This window comes from Furipterus horrens, unplaced genomic scaffold, assembly GCF_987537825.1.
Source record: "Furipterus horrens unplaced genomic scaffold, mFurHor1.1.pri manual_scaffold_3, whole genome shotgun sequence".
NCBI lineage: Eukaryota > Metazoa > Chordata > Mammalia > Chiroptera > Furipteridae > Furipterus > Furipterus horrens.
In genome coordinates this window covers 203,819,046-203,839,632 of record NW_028327173.1, presented here as the reverse complement: position 1 = coordinate 203,839,632, position 20,587 = coordinate 203,819,046, and the positions used below count along the sequence as shown (strand labels likewise).

At 49.5% G+C, this 20,587-nt stretch overlaps 1 protein-coding gene across 1 annotated transcript; it reads left to right on the top strand.

Annotated features, from left to right (window-relative positions):
• Positions 1-873: 873 nt before the first annotated feature.
• Positions 874-18,753, top strand: LGMN (legumain). The gene is made up of 13 exons (XM_090271327.1): positions 874-1,037; positions 8,328-8,425; positions 9,421-9,502; positions 11,000-11,085; positions 11,656-11,731; positions 12,205-12,267; positions 12,396-12,462; positions 13,307-13,425; positions 13,514-13,603; positions 14,597-14,797; positions 16,550-16,720; positions 18,305-18,372; positions 18,635-18,753. Exons 1-13 carry the CDS (start codon positions 885-887, stop codon positions 18,675-18,677), a joined length of 1,317 nt encoding a protein of 438 aa, XP_090127453.1. The 5' UTR covers positions 874-884; the 3' UTR covers positions 18,678-18,753.
• The last annotated feature ends 1,834 nt before the right edge of the window (positions 18,754-20,587 follow it).

Genomic DNA, 20,587 nt, shown 5'->3' with positions numbered 1-20,587 from the left:
GGATACATGTAAGTGGGATTAAGTGTTACACAGAGACATTAATTTGGGCTGCCAGTGTTTGACTATTGCTTATCCAGTTAGCTTGCTCACCAAGTAATACATTGTGATTCAGTGTTTACATTGAACATGTATTGAATTTTGACACATCTATTATATAATATACATTAATTATAGTAAAAGAAAAGACAAATCCAGTATGAAAAAGAAAATAATCCTTAATTCCACCTGCCATCCAATAATAACTACTGTTATATTTTTGTTGGCTTTCCCCATTTTTCTCTGTGTACATTACATGTATATTCTTTTCTTGCAAATAGTTCATAGGATGTGGTAGACATTTTCTAAAAATTGATTTCAGAGAGAGGAAGGGAGAAAGAGAGGGGGGAGGGAGAAACATCAATTTGTTGTGACACTTATTTATGCCTTCATCGGTTGATTTTTGTGTGTGGGGTCGAACCCACAACCTTGGCATATCAGGATGATACTCCAACCAACTGAGCTACCTGGCCAGATAAACATTTTTCTGATGCAGTAAGTTTTACTGATGAATTTTATATGCTGCATACCCAGCCGTGACAAAACCTTTAAAAGGTTGCTCAAAGAGCTTTCTCGATATTCTTTGGTATATACTCATAACTTGAATTTGTACTGAAGGTTGGGGGATAGGGGCAGTCCCCTTCTCCACCTGGGGAAAGGGGCAGCAGAGCTAAAAATAAGATTCTTCTGTGAACATTTTTATCCTCAGCATGCTCTGTCTGATGACTAAATGGTCTTATTGTTTGACCTGCTGACTAGGACGCTTTCTTGGGGGCCAGCACCGTTCTGTGCTTGTCCTTCCGTTTTTGCCTGACGCTGCTCTTTCCTTCCCAGGTGTCTGCAATTGAATGCCAAGGCACAGGATGATGTGGGAAGTGGCCGTGTTGCTCAGCTTGATCCTGGGGACCGGCGCTGTGCCTGAGGACAGTCCTGAGGATGGAGGCAAGCACTGGGTAGTCATTGTCGCAGGTTCGAACGGCTGGTTTAATTACAGGCACCAGGTAAGAAAAGGACTCATCTCTTTCTTTATGGCCCTGGTGTTCTGTAAACAATCCTGGACATCGTTAGTAGCACGCACCTTTTGAAAAGCCATTCACACCCCTTTTAGGCTGGCAAAAGTTTGTGCGTTGGCCAGGATGTGGAGAAAAGGGAACCCTCGCGTTGCTGGGGGGGATTATAAAATGGCACATGTATTTTGGGAGGGGGCTTGGCAGTTCCTCAAAATGGCTCCTGCAGAGTCACATCCATCTAACCCAAGGTTTTCAGCCTTGGAACTACTGACATGTGGGACCAGGTTGTTCTGTGGGGGGCTGTCCCGCACATTGTCGGGTGTTCAGCAGCATCCTGACCTCTACCCACTAGTAACCAGGAGCATCACCTACTGTCTACCCCACTGTTAGAACCCAGAGTGTCTCCAGCTTTTATCGGCTATCCCTGGTTGAGACCGCTGGGCAACACCTTTGTCGTATCGGTAAGGAAACTGAGACCTAAGGAGAGGAAGTGGCTTGCCCGAGGCCACACAGAAGTTGAGGGGCAGCCGGGACTGAAGCCTGGGGCTTTGGTCAGAGCCGCACGTGGCCCTCGTGCCTCTGCCCTGCTCCTCTTGCTTCCCAGCCTCCTCCCCAGCGTCCTGGCATTTCCACACACCAGCCCGGAATAAATGAGAAAAGAATCCACGTCTGTAAATACATTAAATGCGCAGCCTCCTGGGGGGAATGTAAAACGGTGCAGCCACCTGGGGGACGGTCCGGCAGCTCCTTAAAAGGTTAAACATAGGGTCACCATGACCCAGCGATGGTACTGCTCGGTCTACACCCAAGACAGATGGACGCATATGTTCTCACAGATACTGTTCTCAAACGATTGTAGCAGCAGTATTCATAACAGCCCAAAAGTGGAAACAATCCAAATGTCCATCAGCTGATGCACGGACAGACAAAATGTGGTATAACCATCCATACAAGAGGATCTTATGTAGTCTTTAAAAAGAAAAAAGAAAAAAGAAGTACTGATCCCTCAGCATGGATGAACCTTAAAAATATTATGCCAAATAAAAGAAGCCAGTCGTGAAAGACCACGTCCTGCAGGATTCCATTGATACAAAATGTCCAGATTAGGGAAATCTATAGGGACGGAATGTCAGTTAGTAGTTGCCAAGGTCTGGGCAGAGGGGAGAATAGCTGTGGGGTCTCCTTGATGAAAATACTCTGGAATTAAGGGTGATATTTGTGTGACTTTGTAAATATACTAGAAACGACAGGGTTGTATGTTTTAAAAGGCTGACTTCTGTAGTATGTGAATTGTATCTCACTAAAGCTGTAATGTGAGAAGTCACTTCATCTTTTAATTCTCAGAAACAGGATGCAGTGACTCCCAGCCTGTGCTGGACTGTCTTCTAAGAGCCTTTTACCCAGCGAACTCATTTAATCCCTTGTGGTGGGTACAGGCTTAGTGCCAGCCCTTACTTCCTCTTTAGGAATGAGTGGGCTGAGGCGTAGGAAGGGTCAGCACTTCACCCACTGTGGGTCAGATGGCAAGTGGTCAGGCCTGGACGCACGCCCAGGCCGACGGGCTCTGGAGCAGCATCTGTGTTGTGGTACATTTTCTAGTAAAAAAAAAAAAAAAATGATGAAATTTATCTTATTTAACCCAATATATACAAACCACTATCCTATCACTTGTAATCAGTATAAAACGTTGATAATAAGACACCACACATTTTTTATCTTGTCCCGAGTCGTTGAATCCAGTGTGCGTTTACACTCATGGCGCACTCAGTTCAGACTGGCCACCGTCACAGTGCGCGTCGCCGGTGAGGCCACTGGCTGCTGTGCGCTCAGCGCAGGCCTGGAGTCTGTCCTGGTGGCGGCTGGCCAGTGTCTCTGCTGTGGGTTTCCTCCCAGGGTGTCGGTTTTCCTGTCTGTCAGGGGTTGTTTAGATAAACTCCCCCAAGCTCTAAAATGGACGATTATTGAATGACTCCTGTCTTGAATAGTTTTTGTATGTTAGCTGAATAGGCAGTTTGGCTTGATTAAAAACTTGGTGCCATAACAAAATGATTCCTTTTCCTTTTAATACCTAACAACACGCCTGACCCATTTCCAGAGGAGCAACCTGAGTACGCACCTGCTCACCTCTCAGGCCTCCCCGTGATGTAGGTCACCGAGAGTCCACAGGCTGATTCAGCAGCCACCCTGGTTTTTATATAACCAACTTAAAAAAATACTGGTCAAACATCATTAAATATAGGCATCCAATTACCCTTTGCTCCCCGAAAAAAAATTTTTTTTCCTCTTCGGCGTTGCTAGGTTCCCTGGGTAAAATACTTAGTGTTGAAATAGAATAAAGGGAAGCTGTGCAGAAGAAGTGGCCACAGATGGACATACACGTCCATTTATGAGAGGGTGACGGCACTGAGGCTGGGCAGAGAGGAAACACATGTGCTGAATCATCGCCAACCTCAGTGCCTGTCCCTGCTCGCCCGGTTCTGTTCCCAGCCAGCTGCCGCCATTGGCTTTCTTGACTTTGGAGGCTAATAGTTAAAAGCACTTGAAAGAACTTTCCCTGTAGAACCCATACAGACTTTTATTTTTTTAAAGATTTTATTCATTTATTTTTAGAGAGCGGGGAAGGGAGGGAGAAACAGAGGGAGAGAAACATCAGCGTGTGGTTGCCTCTCACGTGCCCCCAAACCGGAAACCTGGCCCGCAACCCAGGCATGTGCCCTGACTGGGAATCGAACCGGCAACCCTTTGGTTCATAGGCCGGCACTCAGTCATCTGAGCCACACCAGCCAGGGCCCTATGCAGACTTTTAAAACTAATGTTTTTATAGAGGCTCGCATGTCCCTTGGGTTAACATAGCACTCATTATCACAAATTTCTTTGGTTAAGGGAAGAGTAGTGTGCCAGGCACAATCAAATCAGCGCTTCTGTATTGCTGTGTAATGGCCGTTTAAACCATGTTTGGTCTTGACTGAATTGGGTTTCTCAGTTTTCCATTTCTGGCTGGGATTCATGGGTGACAGCGACTTGGTCTGAAGTGGTGCTGGTGGGATGATCTGAGTGTGGGGAGGGCGAGGCCTTGGGACAGTGATCCTCGCAATGTGGGGGGCAGAAGCTAGACCCCTGTGAGTGGAGGAGGGAGGGAGAGGAGAGGTCTTGCACTTATGCTTGTGGGAGGTGGGAGGAAGAGATGTGATGATGGAGGGTCAGGTGGCAGCGTCATCACGTCTTTGAAAGGCCACCTTTTGGCTGGTGTCTCTCCACACCATGCCCCTCTCCTTTCTTGGAGAGTGAATAAAATCCTCACTCTCTATACTTTCTTCTCTTTGTGAATTCTTTCACAGCCTGCGTCAGCGTCCACCCTAACATTTGGTGGCCCGTACGGGGATGTTTTCTATTTCTCCCTCTCCTCCGGCCTCCTGAGACTTGCGACTAGGGGAGCAGTGGGCAGTGGAAGCTTGGCCCAGGCTGACGCCTTCACCCTGCCTCAATGAGGTTTGGAGACAGGATTCTAATCCTTCCTGGTCTCTCGGGACTCTGCGGACAGCCTCCTCCTCACCCACGTTCATGGCCAGCAACCATGTGGGGAAACCACATGTCAGCTGTGGAACAAATCCTTCATCACGATGTGTTTTGTCGGTGCTGAGATAGAAGATGAGGCTGCCCACTGGACATGGAGTCACCCTACACGGCCTTCCCCAGGTGACACCTGGGTCCAATATAAGAAAACTCGGTTTTTCTTTTTTCCTTCAGCTAAGAAGAGATGATTTGTTGTACACATTCAGCCACAAATGAGAACAGAACCAGTCCGAAATGTCACGGTCAGGGGCAAAGGACCAAAAGGGACTGTTGTTGTAAGAGCAGGGTGGGTCTCTCAAAAGGTGGTCGTGGCGATCAGATGGCAATATTTGTTCTAGATCCATGGAGAAGTTCTAGATGGTAGACCTGCGGTCCAACGATTTGTATCAGTGACCCTGGCCTCTGGCTTCCCTTATTTCTGTTCCTGTGGCTTCTGAGAGCGCACAAGCAAGCGGTTTACTCGGACCTCTGCCTCGTCTTCCTTTTGCGCTTCAGCCTGCGCAGTCTCTTCTTCCCCCACTTGGCTCTCATGGCGCGGAGGTTTCTAAGAAGATGGTGCTACGGCCTAGCGAAAACTTGTTTTTTCTTATCATGGCTGCCGCTTTGCTCCTGAGCTTGTCCTGGGGACTGGAGATTACTGGGAAGCAAGAATAGAAGGTGACTAATCAACCGCTCCCTATAGTCACAGGAGAAGATAACATTGGAGCAAACTGCAGCCTCAGGCTCCAGCGCCCCAACCGCCCAGGGCACAACGGCCCCACCCCCATCCTTTTTAATCCAATTACAGTGCAATAACAGCTCAAAGCCCCCACCCCCCACCCCCGCCCCCGCCCCAGTGCTAGTGTTTCTATCCACACCGTGCCCCTCCTTGGAGAGTGAATAAAAACTTCACTCTACCAAAAAAAAAAAAAAAAAAAAAAAAAAAGGCCACCTTTCATTCTATACGTTTAAAAAATGTGTGCCGTTACCACTTTTTAGAAACAGCTTCACTGAGACATAAGTGTACGTGTCAGACAGCTCACCTGATAATTGGGTAGTTAAGTGATTTTCAGTAAATTCATACAGTGATGCGGGCGTTACCACAGTCCAGTCCTAGGACCCTCCCATCGTTCTGGAAAGTTCCCTTGTGCCCATGTGCGGTCTGTCTCTGTTTCTTCCCAGCCCCGTGTAAACATGGATCTGCTCTCTGTCTCTTGTTTTGCCTTCTCTGGAAACTTCACAGAAACAGAATCAGACAACGTGTAGTCTGTTGTCTCCAGCTGCTTTCACGTAGCACAGCCATTTTCAACCTTGTTCCTCTCACGGCGCACATCAACTAATTACTGACATCCTGTGGGACACCAAAAATATATATTTTTTGCTGATCTGGCCAAAAAAAAAAAAAAAAAAAAGGTATAATTTTGACTCATTCACACTAGACACCTACTGTTTTTTATTTGACAATCTAAGGAAAAAGAGGTCAGTGCCCCTGATTAAATAGTCAGGTATTTCATGTTTTAAAAATGTCTGCTGCACACCCATTGAAAATCACTGACCGAGCATATGTTTTTGAGGTTAATCCATGTGGTTGCAAAGTTCCCTTTTATATTTAGAAAAAGAAACCTGGTTTTAAAGAGGGGAAACAGTGGGGAGAGAGCAGGCGAGAGGGAAATGCAGTTCGTGCAGGAGGGCTGACCTTGCACAGGCCAGAGGCAGCGGAAGATCATGAAAGAGCGTGGGCTTTGGACTTTGCACAGACCTCAGGTGTCATCCCTGCCCTCCACTGCCCTGGCAACCCTACCAAGCCACTGACCCTGGGCCTGTGACGTTATACATCCACCTGCTGGAGAAGCGGACCACGAGGACCCCTTTTCATCTCCTTCCTGCCTAGAAAACCCTTCACACTGACTGAGACCAGGGTGTGCCAGCTGTACTTGGCCTTTGCTCCAGGCTGGTCGGTCTTAGGTAGCTGACAGCCGGCCTGAGCGGGAGGCAAGAGCAGGCAGCCTGCTGCAGGAAATCACGGGATGCATTAGTAAGCCCGTCAGAACTAACACACCCTGAAACATGCTGAGCCGTGGCAATCTCTGCTCAGTAGTCCCGAGGGTAAAGGCTTGCTCAATAACCTCCTCAAACGTTACCTCATAAGGCCCCTCTCTTTTTAAGGGGAGAAATTTGTATAGATCAGATTTGTCCCAGGGAAGTGAGTCAAGGAGCTTTCAACAGCATTTCCAAATTACTTGACTTGTTTTAACCCTACTTTTATTTCTTCTGAGTGCCAGTAAATACTGCACCCTCCCCCAGCGGGGTTTCCAGCGGGGTTTGGTCCCTGCAGGGATCTCCCTTGCCGTGTGCTGCTCATGTGGTTCGTTGGGCCAAGCTCTGGTGAGGTCTGAAGCCCACCACTGACTGGCTGTACTGGTGCTGGGTCCACTTGGGCAGGACTCCAGTGCAGATCAATGTCAGACACGGCCTGTAACTAGCCGTGGGCTACCTGTCTGGAGCTGCCATGCAATGTGCTGTTTGTGTCTGACTCTGCTGGGCTTGGCTGTGTATGCGTCTTGTATCTTCGTAAGTGATCTTTGCTCAGATCTTTTCATCTTCTTGCCTGGGCTGATTATCTTGTTGAGGTACAAGAGTTCTTTGCATATTCTGGATACAAGTCCTATCAGATAATTGGTTTGCAAATATTTTCTCATACGCTGTAGTGTGTCATTTCATTTTCTTAATGGTGTCTTTTGAAGTGCTAATTTTTTAAATTTTGATGATGTTCAGTTTATCCTGTTTTGTCTTTTTTTTAGAGCATGCTTTTGGTGTCATATCTATAATATCTTTGTAGTTATAACTCAAGGCCCCAGAGATTTTCTGTTATCGCCCAGAAATTTTGTTTTAGCCCTTATCTTTAAGTCTGATCCATTTTGAGTTAACTTTTGTGTGCGGTGTGAAATGAGGGCCTAAATTGATCTTTTTGTAGGTGGACATCCAGATTGTCCCTGCACCATTCATGGAAACACATTCTTTCTCAGACTAGTTCTGAAATCAGAAAGTGAAAGTCCTCCAACTTTGTTCTTTTTCAAAACTTCTTTGTCTAGTCTAGGTCTTTTGCAGTTTTATATAAATTTGAGGATCATCCTGTCAATTTCTACAAAAGCCTGCTGATCTTAAAAAATTTTAATAGTACTAAGTCTCTGATCTATGAATATGAGATGTCTCTCTGTTTAGCTAGATCTTCTTTTAATTTCCTTCAGCAGTATTTTGTAATTTTAAGTAAGTCTTGCATTTCTTTTGTTAGATTTATTTCTAAGTTTTTGTTTTTTAATGAACGTACTTTCTGGCAGGAGTAATAAATAATAGGATGATCTGTCACTGAGGTGAGTTGGTGGGTGTGACTCACTCCCACTGTCATCATAGGGGTAGGTTAAATTTGACATACTGATTTTCTCAAAGGCCCTCGTTACCTGTAGATGCGGCGGCAGTGTGTGTGTGTGTGTGTGTTCCACATATACATTAATTGCCTGATGAATAAGAGGTTGGATAATGGGGAAAAGGTTTTTTTAAAAAAAATTAGTGCAGAAATATAAATGTATATGTTTTAAAATAATTTAAAGGCCTGCCAAGAGGGAGTGATTCACAGCATGCCTTCCATTAGAAAGAACACGTTGCTCATTAGAACCTCCAAAACTGGCCTCCTGGGCAAAACCTAACACTTGCTGAAATCATTTCTCCCAGGCGGATGCGTGCCACGCCTACCAGATTGTCCACCGCAATGGGATTCCCGACGAGCAGATCGTGGTGATGATGTACGACGACATTGCCAACGCTGACGAGTAAGTGCGGAGGGCTTTCCCTGGTGGCAAGAACTTCAGGGCTTTTTTTAAAAAAAAAAAAAATGCATAGACACTAGACATTTATGGAATCCTTAGATCAGTGGCCTAACATTAGGATAGAAACAGACTCACAGATGCAATTTCACAGAGCTGCTTCATGCAGGGCTTTGAACGTAACTTGGGGTGCCCTGGCAGTGGCGGGGACACGGGCAGTGGGTGCTGAAGGGAGTTTGGGGCTGGTGCTTTGGAAGTGCTGAGAACATCAGAAGTTCCTGCTCAGGCCGGAGAGCCCGCGGCCGGGCCCTGCAGTGTGTGCTCCTCACTGCCAAGCAGATGGGCGGCAGCCTGTTGGGAGAAGCCTCCTTTGTAGGTGGGATCCCACCACCCTTCGTATACCTGTTTACTTCTATTATTTGTTGAGTATAATTTTGCAAATAGTTTTCTCATGCCTGCTTATCTGATTTCTGGAGGAGACCGGGAACAGCAAGGATGGATACGACCCTTAACCAGTGCAAGTTCCCCCCTGCTCCTCGGCCCCCTGCTGTGGACACCTATGAAGGCTGCTGTCCTTTCCTGATATCATGGGGCAGCTCATAATCCATTCAGGACTTTAATGCCTAAGTTCTTACATTAAAGTCTTGTCTTTCGTTCTGTCTTCTTCTGCAAGTGGTTTTGCTCTGAGAGATCTTCGTGAGATCTGGCCCCCAGGATGCTGTGCGGTTTCCAACAGGGGGCCGGGCACACCTGGGCTTTCATTCCTGTCCTGGGTGGTAGACCTCAGCCTCACTGCTCCCGCCAAGAACTTGACTTGTGGGATGACCAGGATCCCCCAGCTGCCAATATCCCGAACACCTGTTGACCGACCGTGTGGGCGATGAGCTGTGTTGACAAACACAGTTGATTACTATATGTGTGTACAACAGCCATAGTTTTGGAGAGAGAGAGTTCAGAGACATGTCCGATTTGGGGCTTCAGCTGTGTCCTTTGATTTTCAGCAACCCCACTCCAGGAGTCGTGATCAACAGGCCCAATGGCTCGGATGTGTACAAGGGAGTCCTGAAGGACTACACCGGGGAGGTGAGGCGCTTGCGGGCTGGTGCCTGCGGAGTTTATTCTCTTTCTGTGATGAGTTTTCCATGTTTTGGGCATTTCTAGCATCGGAACCTCACTAGACTGATTTCTGGCCAGGGGTTCATGTTTGTGGAAAGATTTGTGTTCAGAGTAATTTTTGATAGAAAGCGGGGCAGGGGGAGTTAGGAGTCGTAGCATACCTGTCTTCAGTTTCCAGTCGTCTTGGATATTAAGCCTGACAACACATTTCCTTTGACCACACCTGGTTTTCTGGGGGTGTTGCTGTTTATCCCATTACAGGCCATCCGTTCTTTTCCGAAAATCAGCGTTCTCAGCACCAGCCCTGTGCAAAGCATCTTCAGAGTCTGCTGAGATAGTTTTTCATTACTTATTATCTTACATCACTTCAGAGTTATTCTGTCTTTCCTGGCCACTGAGGCTGTATAAAGGGACGCGTTGTCAAAAACACTACGATGACTTCAGCCTCAGTTTCATGGTCTCTTTTTCTTAATGTCAGGAGGATCTTTTAGGAACTAGTATTCCTGGTGATAAATGTTTCTCTGAAGTTTAGCAATTCTTTCAGTTTCAGTTTTCTCTTTTAAATTCACGTACAGTTCAATCGAACATATCATACATGTAACACAGATCCCATTTTTATGAAATTATTTCTATATAGTTATACAGAATGGGGCAAAAGTAGGTTTTCAGTTTTTTGGAGAACCTATTTTTGCCTCACCTTGTATAAGGCAATGTCTGGAATCTAAGTGGTGAGTTTTTGGTGACTTTTTTTCTTTTTTCTTTTCTTTTTGTATTATTATTTTTTTAGAGAAAGTGGGAGGGACAAAGAGAGGGAGAGAGACATCAATGTGTGGTTGCCTTTTGGCGCCCTCAATTGGGGACCTGGCCCATAACCCAGGCATGTGCCCTGACTGGGCATTGAACTGGCGACCCTTTGGTTCACATGCGAGCGCTCAATCCACTGAGCCGCACCAGCCAGGGCGGTGATTTGTTTCCTTTGGTGCTTTTCTGTATTGCTGTTTTTTAAAAAAATGAGCAGGGATCAATTTAGGAAATGCCCTGTAAGGACATCGAATGATCTCGACATTCAGCCTTTTAGGCGGCCAGCTGGACGCCAGGGGCGGGCCCAGCACTGACGTTCCTGCTGCCTCCTCGCTGTCTCCCTGAGGGGTGTGCTTTTCCTCCGCTGCTTGTCCCGACTGGCCAGCATCCACGGGTTTCTCCGTATGGACTTCCTGATAGTCGAGAAGGAACCGCAGGCTTGCTGAGTGCCATCAGCCACGGACAAGGTGTTATTTGAGAAGAGATGGTGCACACGCCCTAGAAACATTGACCCTGATTGGGGCCCTTCTCGGCTCCACGTGTTTGCTCCTCAGCCTCGGGCCTTGGAGCTGTGTGGGCGCCGGTGGCCCGGGCCTGCTGCAGACTCAGCAAACGCTGTGCCCGGGCACGCCCTGTCTGACCTCGATCCCCAATTCTCTGTAGGATGTGACGCCACAGAATTTCCTCGCTGTGCTGAGAGGTGATGCAGAAGCAGTGAAGGGCAAGGGCTCGGGAAAGGTCTTGAAGAGGTAAAGTCCACTTTCTTTATGGCCGTCACACTCTTCTGAGTGACCCAGCAGCCAGATTAGAGTTGTTCTTGGCTCCCAGCTTCTTCCCCGTGAGAAACAGCAGAATGGGGAGTTTGTCCTGATCTAGGGCAGGCTCCCAGGGTGGGTGGCTTCTTTTGGCAGCCCATTCCTGCACCACATGAAGCCTGTGATCCGGGATTCCTCCTTGTTCTTAATGAAATGTTCCACATCACTCACCCCTGCTGTGTTTGCTGCCCGTGGATCCTAGGGCTGGTCCATGGCACTGCCCACCTCTAAATGGAGATGAGGCCCAATTGCCAAAGACCCTGCTCTCCAAATCACATGATTCTCTCTGCTGAGCTCCCCAGCACGGGTGTCCTCCGCCCCGGCCATGACTCGGAGTCCAGGGCTCCGGGATGTGCCTTGTGGCGCCGAATGACTTCCTGGTTGGGAGACTGTAATCCTCAAACTTCTTAGTTTCTGGGAAAGGGCGACCTTTCAGAGAAATGGAAGTAGAAACAGAAACAGGGAACAGTCCGACTCTGACTCTTGTCTGTCTTCTCTTGGCAGCGGCCCCCGGGACCACGTGTTTGTTTACTTCACTGATCACGGAGGGCCGGGATTACTGGCTTTTCCTAACGACGACGTGAGTTTTCCTTAACATTTTACAGACACTCTAGATCGGAAACCAAAACCTCGGCGGTGGCATTAAACGTGCCATATGGGTCTCTAATGTCCTGTCAGGGTGGTGTGTGGGGGCACATTTAGGTGCTGAGCTCTACCCAGAGGCACCTCTTCAGGCCAGTTTTCTCTACATTTCTGTCCCTGTCCCCATCAGTGGCTGTGTCAGGGCTTGGGGCATTGCCTGGGCACAGTAATGGCCACTGTCCCTGAATGCTCTGGACAGAGTAAGGGGTGAGGAAGCATATTCTCCTACCCTTTTTAAATCCATGAATAAAACCCTTGCGATGACATTCTGGGATAATGCTGCTCACTACCAGTATTTCCAAGGATTGGTAAATGAGACCGTTAAAGCATCGTTAGGACTTTATCGTGGGTTATTTGGCAAATGGTTTCTCTTGACGTCGTGATTTGAATGTCAATATTCTTACCTTTTAGCTTCATGTCAAGGACCTGAATAAGACCATCCATTACATGTACAAACACAAAAAGTACCAAAAGGTAACGTCAGCATTTGGGGTGGCTGAAAGACTCTTAGAATGGGTCAAGAGATTGGGCAGAGCCCAAGTGGCCCTGGCGAGCGGTCTGCCTGGCCGAGGGGTAAGTGTGCCTTCTCGTTCACCTCGCAGATGGTGTTCTACATTGAAGCCTGTGAGTCCGGGTCCATGATGAGGAACCTGCCCACTGACATCAACGGTAAGTGGGGGGCACCCTGGGCTCTGAGCCAGGTGGGGTGAGCACGTGGCTCAGGGGTGCATTTGGTCCTTTCCTGATTCTGCTCATGTGAAGAACCGAACACTCTCCATAGTGGGGATCTAGGGCAGCCTGGTACATAGAAGTGGGGAGACAGGTGTAGATGTGCTGGGCTTCCTCTGCTCCTTGAGGACTATTGGCCAGGGCAGAAGGAAATTGCATGTGAGTTTCATGGTGCTCATGCAGGTTCTAGTAAAGCTCCTTAGGTCCAAAATCACATAGTCTCTGTGACGTGGGGATTGCTGCCTCTGATCTTGGACAGGTGACGTACCCTCGTTGACCCTCAGGTATTCCCACCTGTAAAGTGGGTATAAAGGAGGCACCTGTTAGTTTGTTTATCGTTTTAGGTGGTAACGCTTGTCAATCACAGTTCTCAGTGCATGGTACATAGATAGTAAGTGATCGCTATTGCATAGTTTCAGTCCATCTGTTTCTTCAATAAATGTTAATTTTCTGTAGAAACTGAATTAGGTACATATTCTTCAAGTTGCCAGAGCTGTTAAGATCTTGCAGCATTGGTCCAGAATAGCTTCATGTCCTCATACGCGTGCGTGCTTGCTTATTGCTGTACGGTGTCTGTCCACGGGCTTCTTTCTTCCACATGTCATTTTAGTCACGTTATCATAACTGAGTGAGCAATGTTGGGGACCGCGATGTCTCCCCACGCCCCCTGTGCCGACTCCGGGGGGCACTCGGATTGCCCCAGGGATAAGCAGAGACACATGCTGCCTGTGGGACCCACAGCGGAGAGCACGGTGTGACCGAAAGTGTCTTCAATTCCTTGTAGTTTACGCAACCACTGCCGCCAATCCTGACGAGTCGTCCTACGCCTGCTACTACGACGAGGAGAGGTCCACCTACCTGGGCGACTGGTACAGCGTCAACTGGATGGAAGACTCGGACGTGGTGAGCCCTTCGGGGGGCCGGCCGTTCAGCCGAGGCTTAGCCTTCGGGCTCTGTTGGTTGAAGGACTTTACTGTTGACATTTTCGCAGGAGGACCTGACCAGAGAGACTCTGCACAAACAGTACCAGCTGGTAAAATCGCACACCAACACGAGCCACGTCATGCAGTACGGAAACAAGGTGAGTGGGGGAGCCTGGCCTCCGGCTCAGTCCCCCGGCCCCCAGCCAACTCACCTGGACTGCTTATGCCCTGGTGAAGAGCAGTGGGATCCAGGTGAAAACTGGCAGGGGCACGATGGCTCTGCCACCCATGGCCACTCCGTCCTGGGGACCCTGTGTGCACTTTGGAATTGGACTTTGCTAGATTCAAACTTGTGAGGTCATGAGACTGTGGGCAAGCTACGTAACCTTTCTGAGTCTCCGTTTCCTCCACAGGCAGAGCCTCATGCACAGGTAATTAGGGGCATGAAAGAAGGTCACGCATCAAAAACACTAAACATAGGCTAGGCACACGTGAGCAGCCGCTCCCACTTCTGCAGCAGGGCCCCACAGAAACCCAAGCCCCGGATTATCTGGGTCCTGCCTCCCTCTGCAAGTAGCAGGATGTTTCCTTTAACCTTTGGCTGTAAATTAGAGACTTTTTTCCCCTTCCAACTCTGTCCAGAAGGGACCCACGAAGTTAAATAGGCACGCTCATCAGGGCTGTCTGGACCAGGTTGCAGCAGGTGGCTGAAGGCTTGGACCTTAGTGACCCCTCTGTGGTGTTAGCTCTGCCCATCTCAGTGGACCCAGACCTCAGCTCTGACCTGGATAGGTGCTTTGTACCTCCTACTGCTGGTCAGTAGTGACAGGTGGTGAGCGTGGGGGTGAGCACAGCTCAGGGTCCCCCCAGGCTGAAACGACTCTGGTCCTCCCTCTGTGCGACATGGAAGAGCGGATGCCTTTCACCTACGAGAGCACAGCAGTTCTGCTGAAGAGGACGCCAGGCATCGGTGAAGTCCATCGTTGGTGGGTTTCAGGTGCTCACGTGTGGTGCCTCGCCCACTGCTGGCACCTGTTTTCAGGCTGGGATGTGGCCTGACAGCATGCGGAGTGAGCTGTGGGCCTCCAGGACCCCAGTACGGTCGGCATGTCTGCTCTTCCCACTCCAATCTGCTTTTTTCTCCCCCACAGTCGCTCTCTGCCATGAAACTGATGCAGTTTCAGGGGACAAAACATAATGCCAGTGCTCCTATCTCGCTGCCTCCGGTCCAACACCTTGACCTCACTCCAAGCCCCGAGGTGCCCCTCATGATCATGAAAAGGAAACTGATGTCCACCAATGATCTGCAGGAGTCCAGGCGTCTTGTCGAGGAGATCCACAGGCACCTGGAGGTCAGTCCTGGGACAGGCGCGGCTCCGGCCGCACAGGCTCGGCCTCTGCCGCCCGAGCATGATCCAGTGTTGCTCAGAGCCAGGAGGTGGAACTCTGTGGCCACCCCTCCTCCTGCCGCAGAGAGTTTGTGGGAAAGGACACTGGCCTTTGTTTCTTTGTCAGTAGAAGCCAGTGAGCAGAGCAGTGGCTGCCTTTATTCTTCATTGGTAAACTGACATTGACCTCTGTAGTAGCAGGGAGCAAAGGAATCAGGCCACTTCCTGTGTCCTCCCCAGAGGCCCTGGCATATGGGAATTTTTTGGTTTTCTTTTCTTTTATACCCAGTTGCTTAGAGGACATTTTTCTTTTGCTGCTTGGTGAGTTACTAGCTAATCCTATGTTTTTCAAAAGTTCAATCTACAAAAAATTTCTACCGCCTTAGGAAGTCATAGAGCCTAAATCTCTGAAAACGCTTGGGCTGGCATTTGCGATGACTGAGCTCATCAGCCTGTTTGGAACGGGCACAATTACGTGTCACATTACAGCGACGTGGTGAGAACACCAGGAGCACACCCACGGGGCTGCTGGGTGGCCGTCTCTTCCCGCAAAGCCAGCTCTGTGGCCCCCCTCACCCCTGTCAGCACGGCCCAGGGACTGACGCACTGAAATGTGGCCTGAGTTTCCTGGGAAGGATAAAAATCTGCGCACATTCCTAGACAGGGTGGGGCAAAAGGAGGTTTCCAGTGGTGAGAACATGAAACACAGTGTTTACTCTTGTACGATTATTGATTAATCATTGTAGCACTTTCCATAGGAACAACTATAAACTTCCCTTTCCCGCACCCTGTAGCCAGTCATCCCGACAGCTGGCCTCTCCTGCTGTTGTGGTTTATTAGCCAGGAGGTATTTTCTCTCCATGCCACAGTGCAGTATAGCCGTTCTCATACTTTTCCTAGTCTTAGAAATGACAATAATAATCCCATTCTGTGTTAATATATTTCTTATAAAATATGACCCTTTTCTAAAGACCAGTTTTGGTGAGAAGAGTGGCATCACGTTACATTTTTGCAAACCTCTTCTCTGCCCAGCGTAGCGGGAGGCGGCTGGTCCCTCGTCCCTGCCTCTGCGTTCACCTGCTCGCCTCTGCTGGCTGAAGGATGTGGGGGAAGCCCAGTCTCGCACAGTCCTGGCGCTGGAGAAGGGGGATCTGTGGCGCCCCGCGAGGCTGGGCTCCCCGTGGTTCTGAACCGTACGTGTTGAGAGCTGCTGGTGTGACATGCAGTGGCCGCAGAGGCTTTGTGGCATTCAGGCTTGCGGGCGGGGGGTCAGAGGCCTTGACTGTAAATTTTGGTTAACGAAGAAGCCGCTTCCTCTGTGTGACGTTGGCTTTCTTCATCTGGGAAGAATACAGTATCCTCGCTTTTGTCCCTCGGTGTGACCCCGTGGTGGTTTCTGCACTGGGCAAGGGTGCAGTAATCGATTTGGGGTGCAGTTCTATGTCCCCCTTCCCTTTCCTCGGAGCGGGCCGTGCGTGCCTGCTCTTCAGGTATTCGGGTGTCAGCGTTCCCGTCACGCTGGGAGGTCCCTAAAAGGACACACCAGCCATCGCAGGTCCCAGCGCCACGCCGTCTGCCTTCCGCAGAACGGCTCTGTTGGCAGCTGTTTAACGTACTGGGTCGGGGCTGTGTGAAGAGAGGCCCCTAATGCGTCCGGGGTCCCAAGAGGGGCTTCCTTAGGTGCGATGCATTCTGAGAAGGTGTGTTTCTTCACAGAGCAGGAATGCCATTGAGAAGTCGGTGTGGAAGATTGTGTACTTGCTCACGGGGTCCGACGACGAGGTGGACAGGCTCCTGTCCCAGAGGGCCCCGCTCACGGCACATGACTGCTACCAGGCCGCCGTGACCCACTTCCGCACATACTGCTTCAACTGGCACTCCTCCACGGTGAGCCCGGGGGCCACCGGGCCTGCCCTTCGTCTTAAACCCGGACGCGCAGTTGACACTGTCCGCTGGGAATCCAGCAGGTGCATCAGCTTCCGGAAGGTTCCACCCAGGCTAAGGAGACAACAGGCTCATTCAGAGGCCTTTGACAGGGATGAGAGGAAGAAGGTTGCCCCAGCGCACTGACCATAAATCCTGGTCCTCCTCTTCATTGTCCCCATGGATAGGAGTTGACCAGTCACGGGCGACTCAACCCCCATTCTCGTCACACTGCTGCTGTCCCTGCCCCACCCCCGCCCTGCACACCGGCCACACAGGTTTTTCTCCCTTCTGGGTCTGTTCTGACTCCTCCCCGAGGGATTCACTGTGGAAGTGAGGCCCTGGCCTGTGCAGGAGGAGGAGGAGGTACCAAGGTTTTGTAGACTGTAGCAAGGCAGGGGTGGAAGGTCCCTGAGAGGCCTCTTCCCTGGTCAGCCCTGTGTGATGCTTGGACCCTTTCAGGGGAGGGGTCAGCCAGCCGTGGCCACCAGGTCCAGGCCTGCCCGCAGCCAGCGGGTTTCCTCCCCACCAGCCTGTTTCTAGAAACAAAGTTTTCCGGGGACACGGCCACGTTCTACTCGGTCGCCTGGTGCCCTGGCTGCCCTCACACTGCAGTGGAGGAGCCTCCTGCAGCCCGCAGACTAAAGTATTTATCCACCTGGCCCTTCACGGAAAAAGCTTGCCAACTCCTGCTTTGCAGCTGAGTTCTTCAATATGGCAGCCACCAGTTTTATGGGGCTACTTGGATTTGAATTTAAATTAAAGTGAAATGAAATGTAAAGCTCAGTTCCTTAGCCGCCCAAGGCACATTTCAAGTGTTCAGTGGGACCAGTGGCCTCTGACCTGGAGGAGCTGCATTCCCACCGCTGCAGGAGGTTCTGTGGGCCGTGATGTGCGCACCAGGTCACGTGGACTTCCAAGGATGGAGTCCTGGCCCCTGTGGAGGTGGCTCTGCTTTATTAGGAAGCCGTTATTTTTCATTTATTTAATAATTTAAAATTTCCCATTTACTGAATAAATACTTCAGCCTTCGGTATACTTCTTTGTCTCGGGAAGCACATACAGTGAACCTCTCTTTCCTGGTGAAAGAGCTCTCAGATCCCCCTGAAGCTGTTTCTCATGCTAAGCATCCCCAGCTCTTTGGGTCTTAACCTGCAGTGATCCAGCTTGGCATTCTCTTACCCTGCGTCCCCCTCATCAGTGTCCTGTCCCAGAGTGAGGTTCCCAGAAACAAAAACCAGATGGCCAGGGAGGCGCCGGGTACCAGAGGGGAGCAGGGCCCTGAGAGTTGTCAACCAGAACCCCTAACCTGGGCCTGAGAGGGCTCTCCGAGGCCTGCCAGCCCCTCTGCGCAGCGCATGTTAGGGGAGATGGTTTGTAAATCTTACCAGGTCATCCAAAGGGGGGAGGGGGTCCGTGACCCAAAAAAGGTCAAGAATCACTGTTCAAGCGGCTTTAGGTCTGTAACCACAAAAGTGGGATATGCCACATTAGGAATCGGCTGTATGGTGACGTGATGATGTTTGATTGTGGTTTTTTTCCTTCCAGTACGAGTATGCTCTGCGGCATCTGTATGTGCTGGTCAACCTTTGTGAGAAGCCGTATCCAATTGACAGGTGAGGCAGCCCGCGGCTGCTGGGGGTGGTCAGTGTCACTCTGCGGGCAGAAGGGGGCAGCACTGCTCTCCATTTCTGCCAGGGGACAGTTGGCTTCTGCCGGCTACTGCTTCTCGCTGTGCATGGATTAGAAATAGATGCATTCTCAGTGATATTGTGATGGGGGTCTGTCCTGAATGCCTGCCTGTTCCTTGTTGGGTTACGTTTGTCTCTGTTTCTACAGAGCTGATGTGGTTCACCAACCTCTTCCTGTTTCTTACAGAATAAAATTGTCCATGGACCAGGTGTGCCTTGGCTACTACTGAACTGCTGCCTTCCTGCTGGTTTTCCAAGTGTGAGCACCGTCCCCGAGAATGTGTGCAAGTCGGAGGTGGATGGAGCAAGAGGGAGGCCTGGGCTACCCTCCGGCCTTTCCCTACCTCCCCGGCCTCCTGCAGGCCCCATGCGGCGCTCTGGAAAACTACAGACTCGGCTGGGTAGAGCTGTGTTGAGAAGGGTCTCTTTGCTTTCGAAGAAGCTTTTTTTCCTATTCGTTTTCAGGAGCAGGAAGTTCAGTTCACTTAGGCCACTGTAGCTGGTGAAAGAATCCCTCCACGTGCTGAGGAATTCGAAGCTGGAGCCTCTTAAGTCTTCCAAATGATTTTACTGAAGGGCACCTGAAGCCCCAAATGGAAAGCTATTTTTAGAAAATAATGTTTTGATTGCTTTTATGTTTTATTCCTCAATAATGAGCAAGTCTGAAAAAATAAAAGATTGTAACTGACCCCGAGTATTAATTTGAGGCTGTTGACTGTGCAGTTTCTGCCCTTGGCCTCCTGTACCCTCCTCCCTTCCGGCCGCTCCGTATCTGCTCCTCTGCTCTCCTTGGACTTCTCAGCCTCCTGTGCCTTTGCTCTGTGCTCTGCCTCTTGCTCTGCAGTGCCTTCCCCTCCATCTGGCAGATCCTCAAGGTATATCTGGAGGTGTTGTTTCTCCCTCAAACCTTCTTCAGCATCCTCCTCTCCTCACCCACCAGAAGCCCTATGTTCTCTGCATGTACTTTCTTTGCATCTCAACAGCAGGTGTCAGGGTCTGCCCTTAACCCAAGTGTAGGGGTAAAGGGGCTATCTCAGCTCCTCCAGAGCAAAGGCTGCCTGACTTGTCTTCATTTCCCTTTGCCTGGTGCCCCACAGAGGGAGGTATGTACAGTGGGTGTGTGAAAGACGTGTAAGAGGACCACTAACTACATCCATGTGGTGGAATATTATGCAGCAATGAAAAGGAATGGAGCACTGATAACATGCCACACAGTAGGCCAAGTGAAGAAGCCCATCACAAAAGACCGCATGTTGTGTGATTCTATTGATAGCGTGTGTCCAGAATCAGCAAATCTCCAGAAACAGAAAGCAGATGAGTGGTGCTGGGGCCTGGGGGGAGAGGAAATGGGGAAATAGTGATGGCCAGTGGGTATGGAGAGTCTTTCTGAGGTAATGAAAATGCTCTGATATTGATTGTGGTGATGATTTTACAACTCTTTAATATACAAAAACCCATCAAATTGTACACATTAAATGGAAATTGTGTGGTTTGTTAATTATACTTCAATAAAGTCTAAAATAAGCCATTTAGCCCTGACTGGTGTGGTTCAGTTGGTTGGGCGTTGTCCCCCAAAGCGAAAGGTCACAGGTTTGATTCCAGGTTGGGGCATGTGCCTGGGTTGCAAGTTCAGTCCCCAGTTGAGGCTTGTATAAGAGGCAACCGATCGATGTTTCTCTCCCTGTTTTTTTTCCCTCCCATCCCCCTCTAAATAAGTAAAATCTTAAAAAGAAATAAGCCATATATCCGGCTATTTAGATAGCTATCTAGAGAGAAAGCAAAGAGAAAAGGTAACAGCTACTAAACTTGTCACTGATGACCACCTTTCTTCCTATTGGGAAACCTGTCTGTCTTGGCAGCGAGTGAAGCCTTTGAAGTCTGAATGGAAGGTGAGATGCCGGAAAACAGGGCTGTCCGACAAATTCAGGGGTGATACTTGCTGTTTCATGGGCCAGTTTTTTATTAGCACAAACACCCCTTCTCAGTAAGGGCCTCCTAGGGCTGGCTACTCAAATGACTTCAGGATAAAGAACTCTTATTGACCTAGAGATGTGGGGTGCTCTAGGGTTTTAAGTAACAAGTACAAGATTTTTTTTGCCTGTGTTTATCACTAATGCCCAATATGGGTAATCACCAGTGC

What these genes read in the sequence shown, in the direction of transcription:
- LGMN (XM_090271327.1), top strand. Translation starts at nt 885, where the DNA reads ATGCCAAGGCACAGGATGATGTGGGAAGTGGCCGTGTTGCTCAGCTTG. An exon ending in TGAAGGACTACACCGGGGAG is followed by an intron (nt 9,503 to 10,999) that starts GTGAGGCGCTTG and finishes AATTCTCTGTAG; the next exon opens with GATGTGACGCCACAGAATTT. An exon ending in AGATCCACAGGCACCTGGAG is followed by an intron (nt 14,798 to 16,549) that starts GTCAGTCCTGGG and finishes GTTTCTTCACAG; the next exon opens with AGCAGGAATGCCATTGAGAA.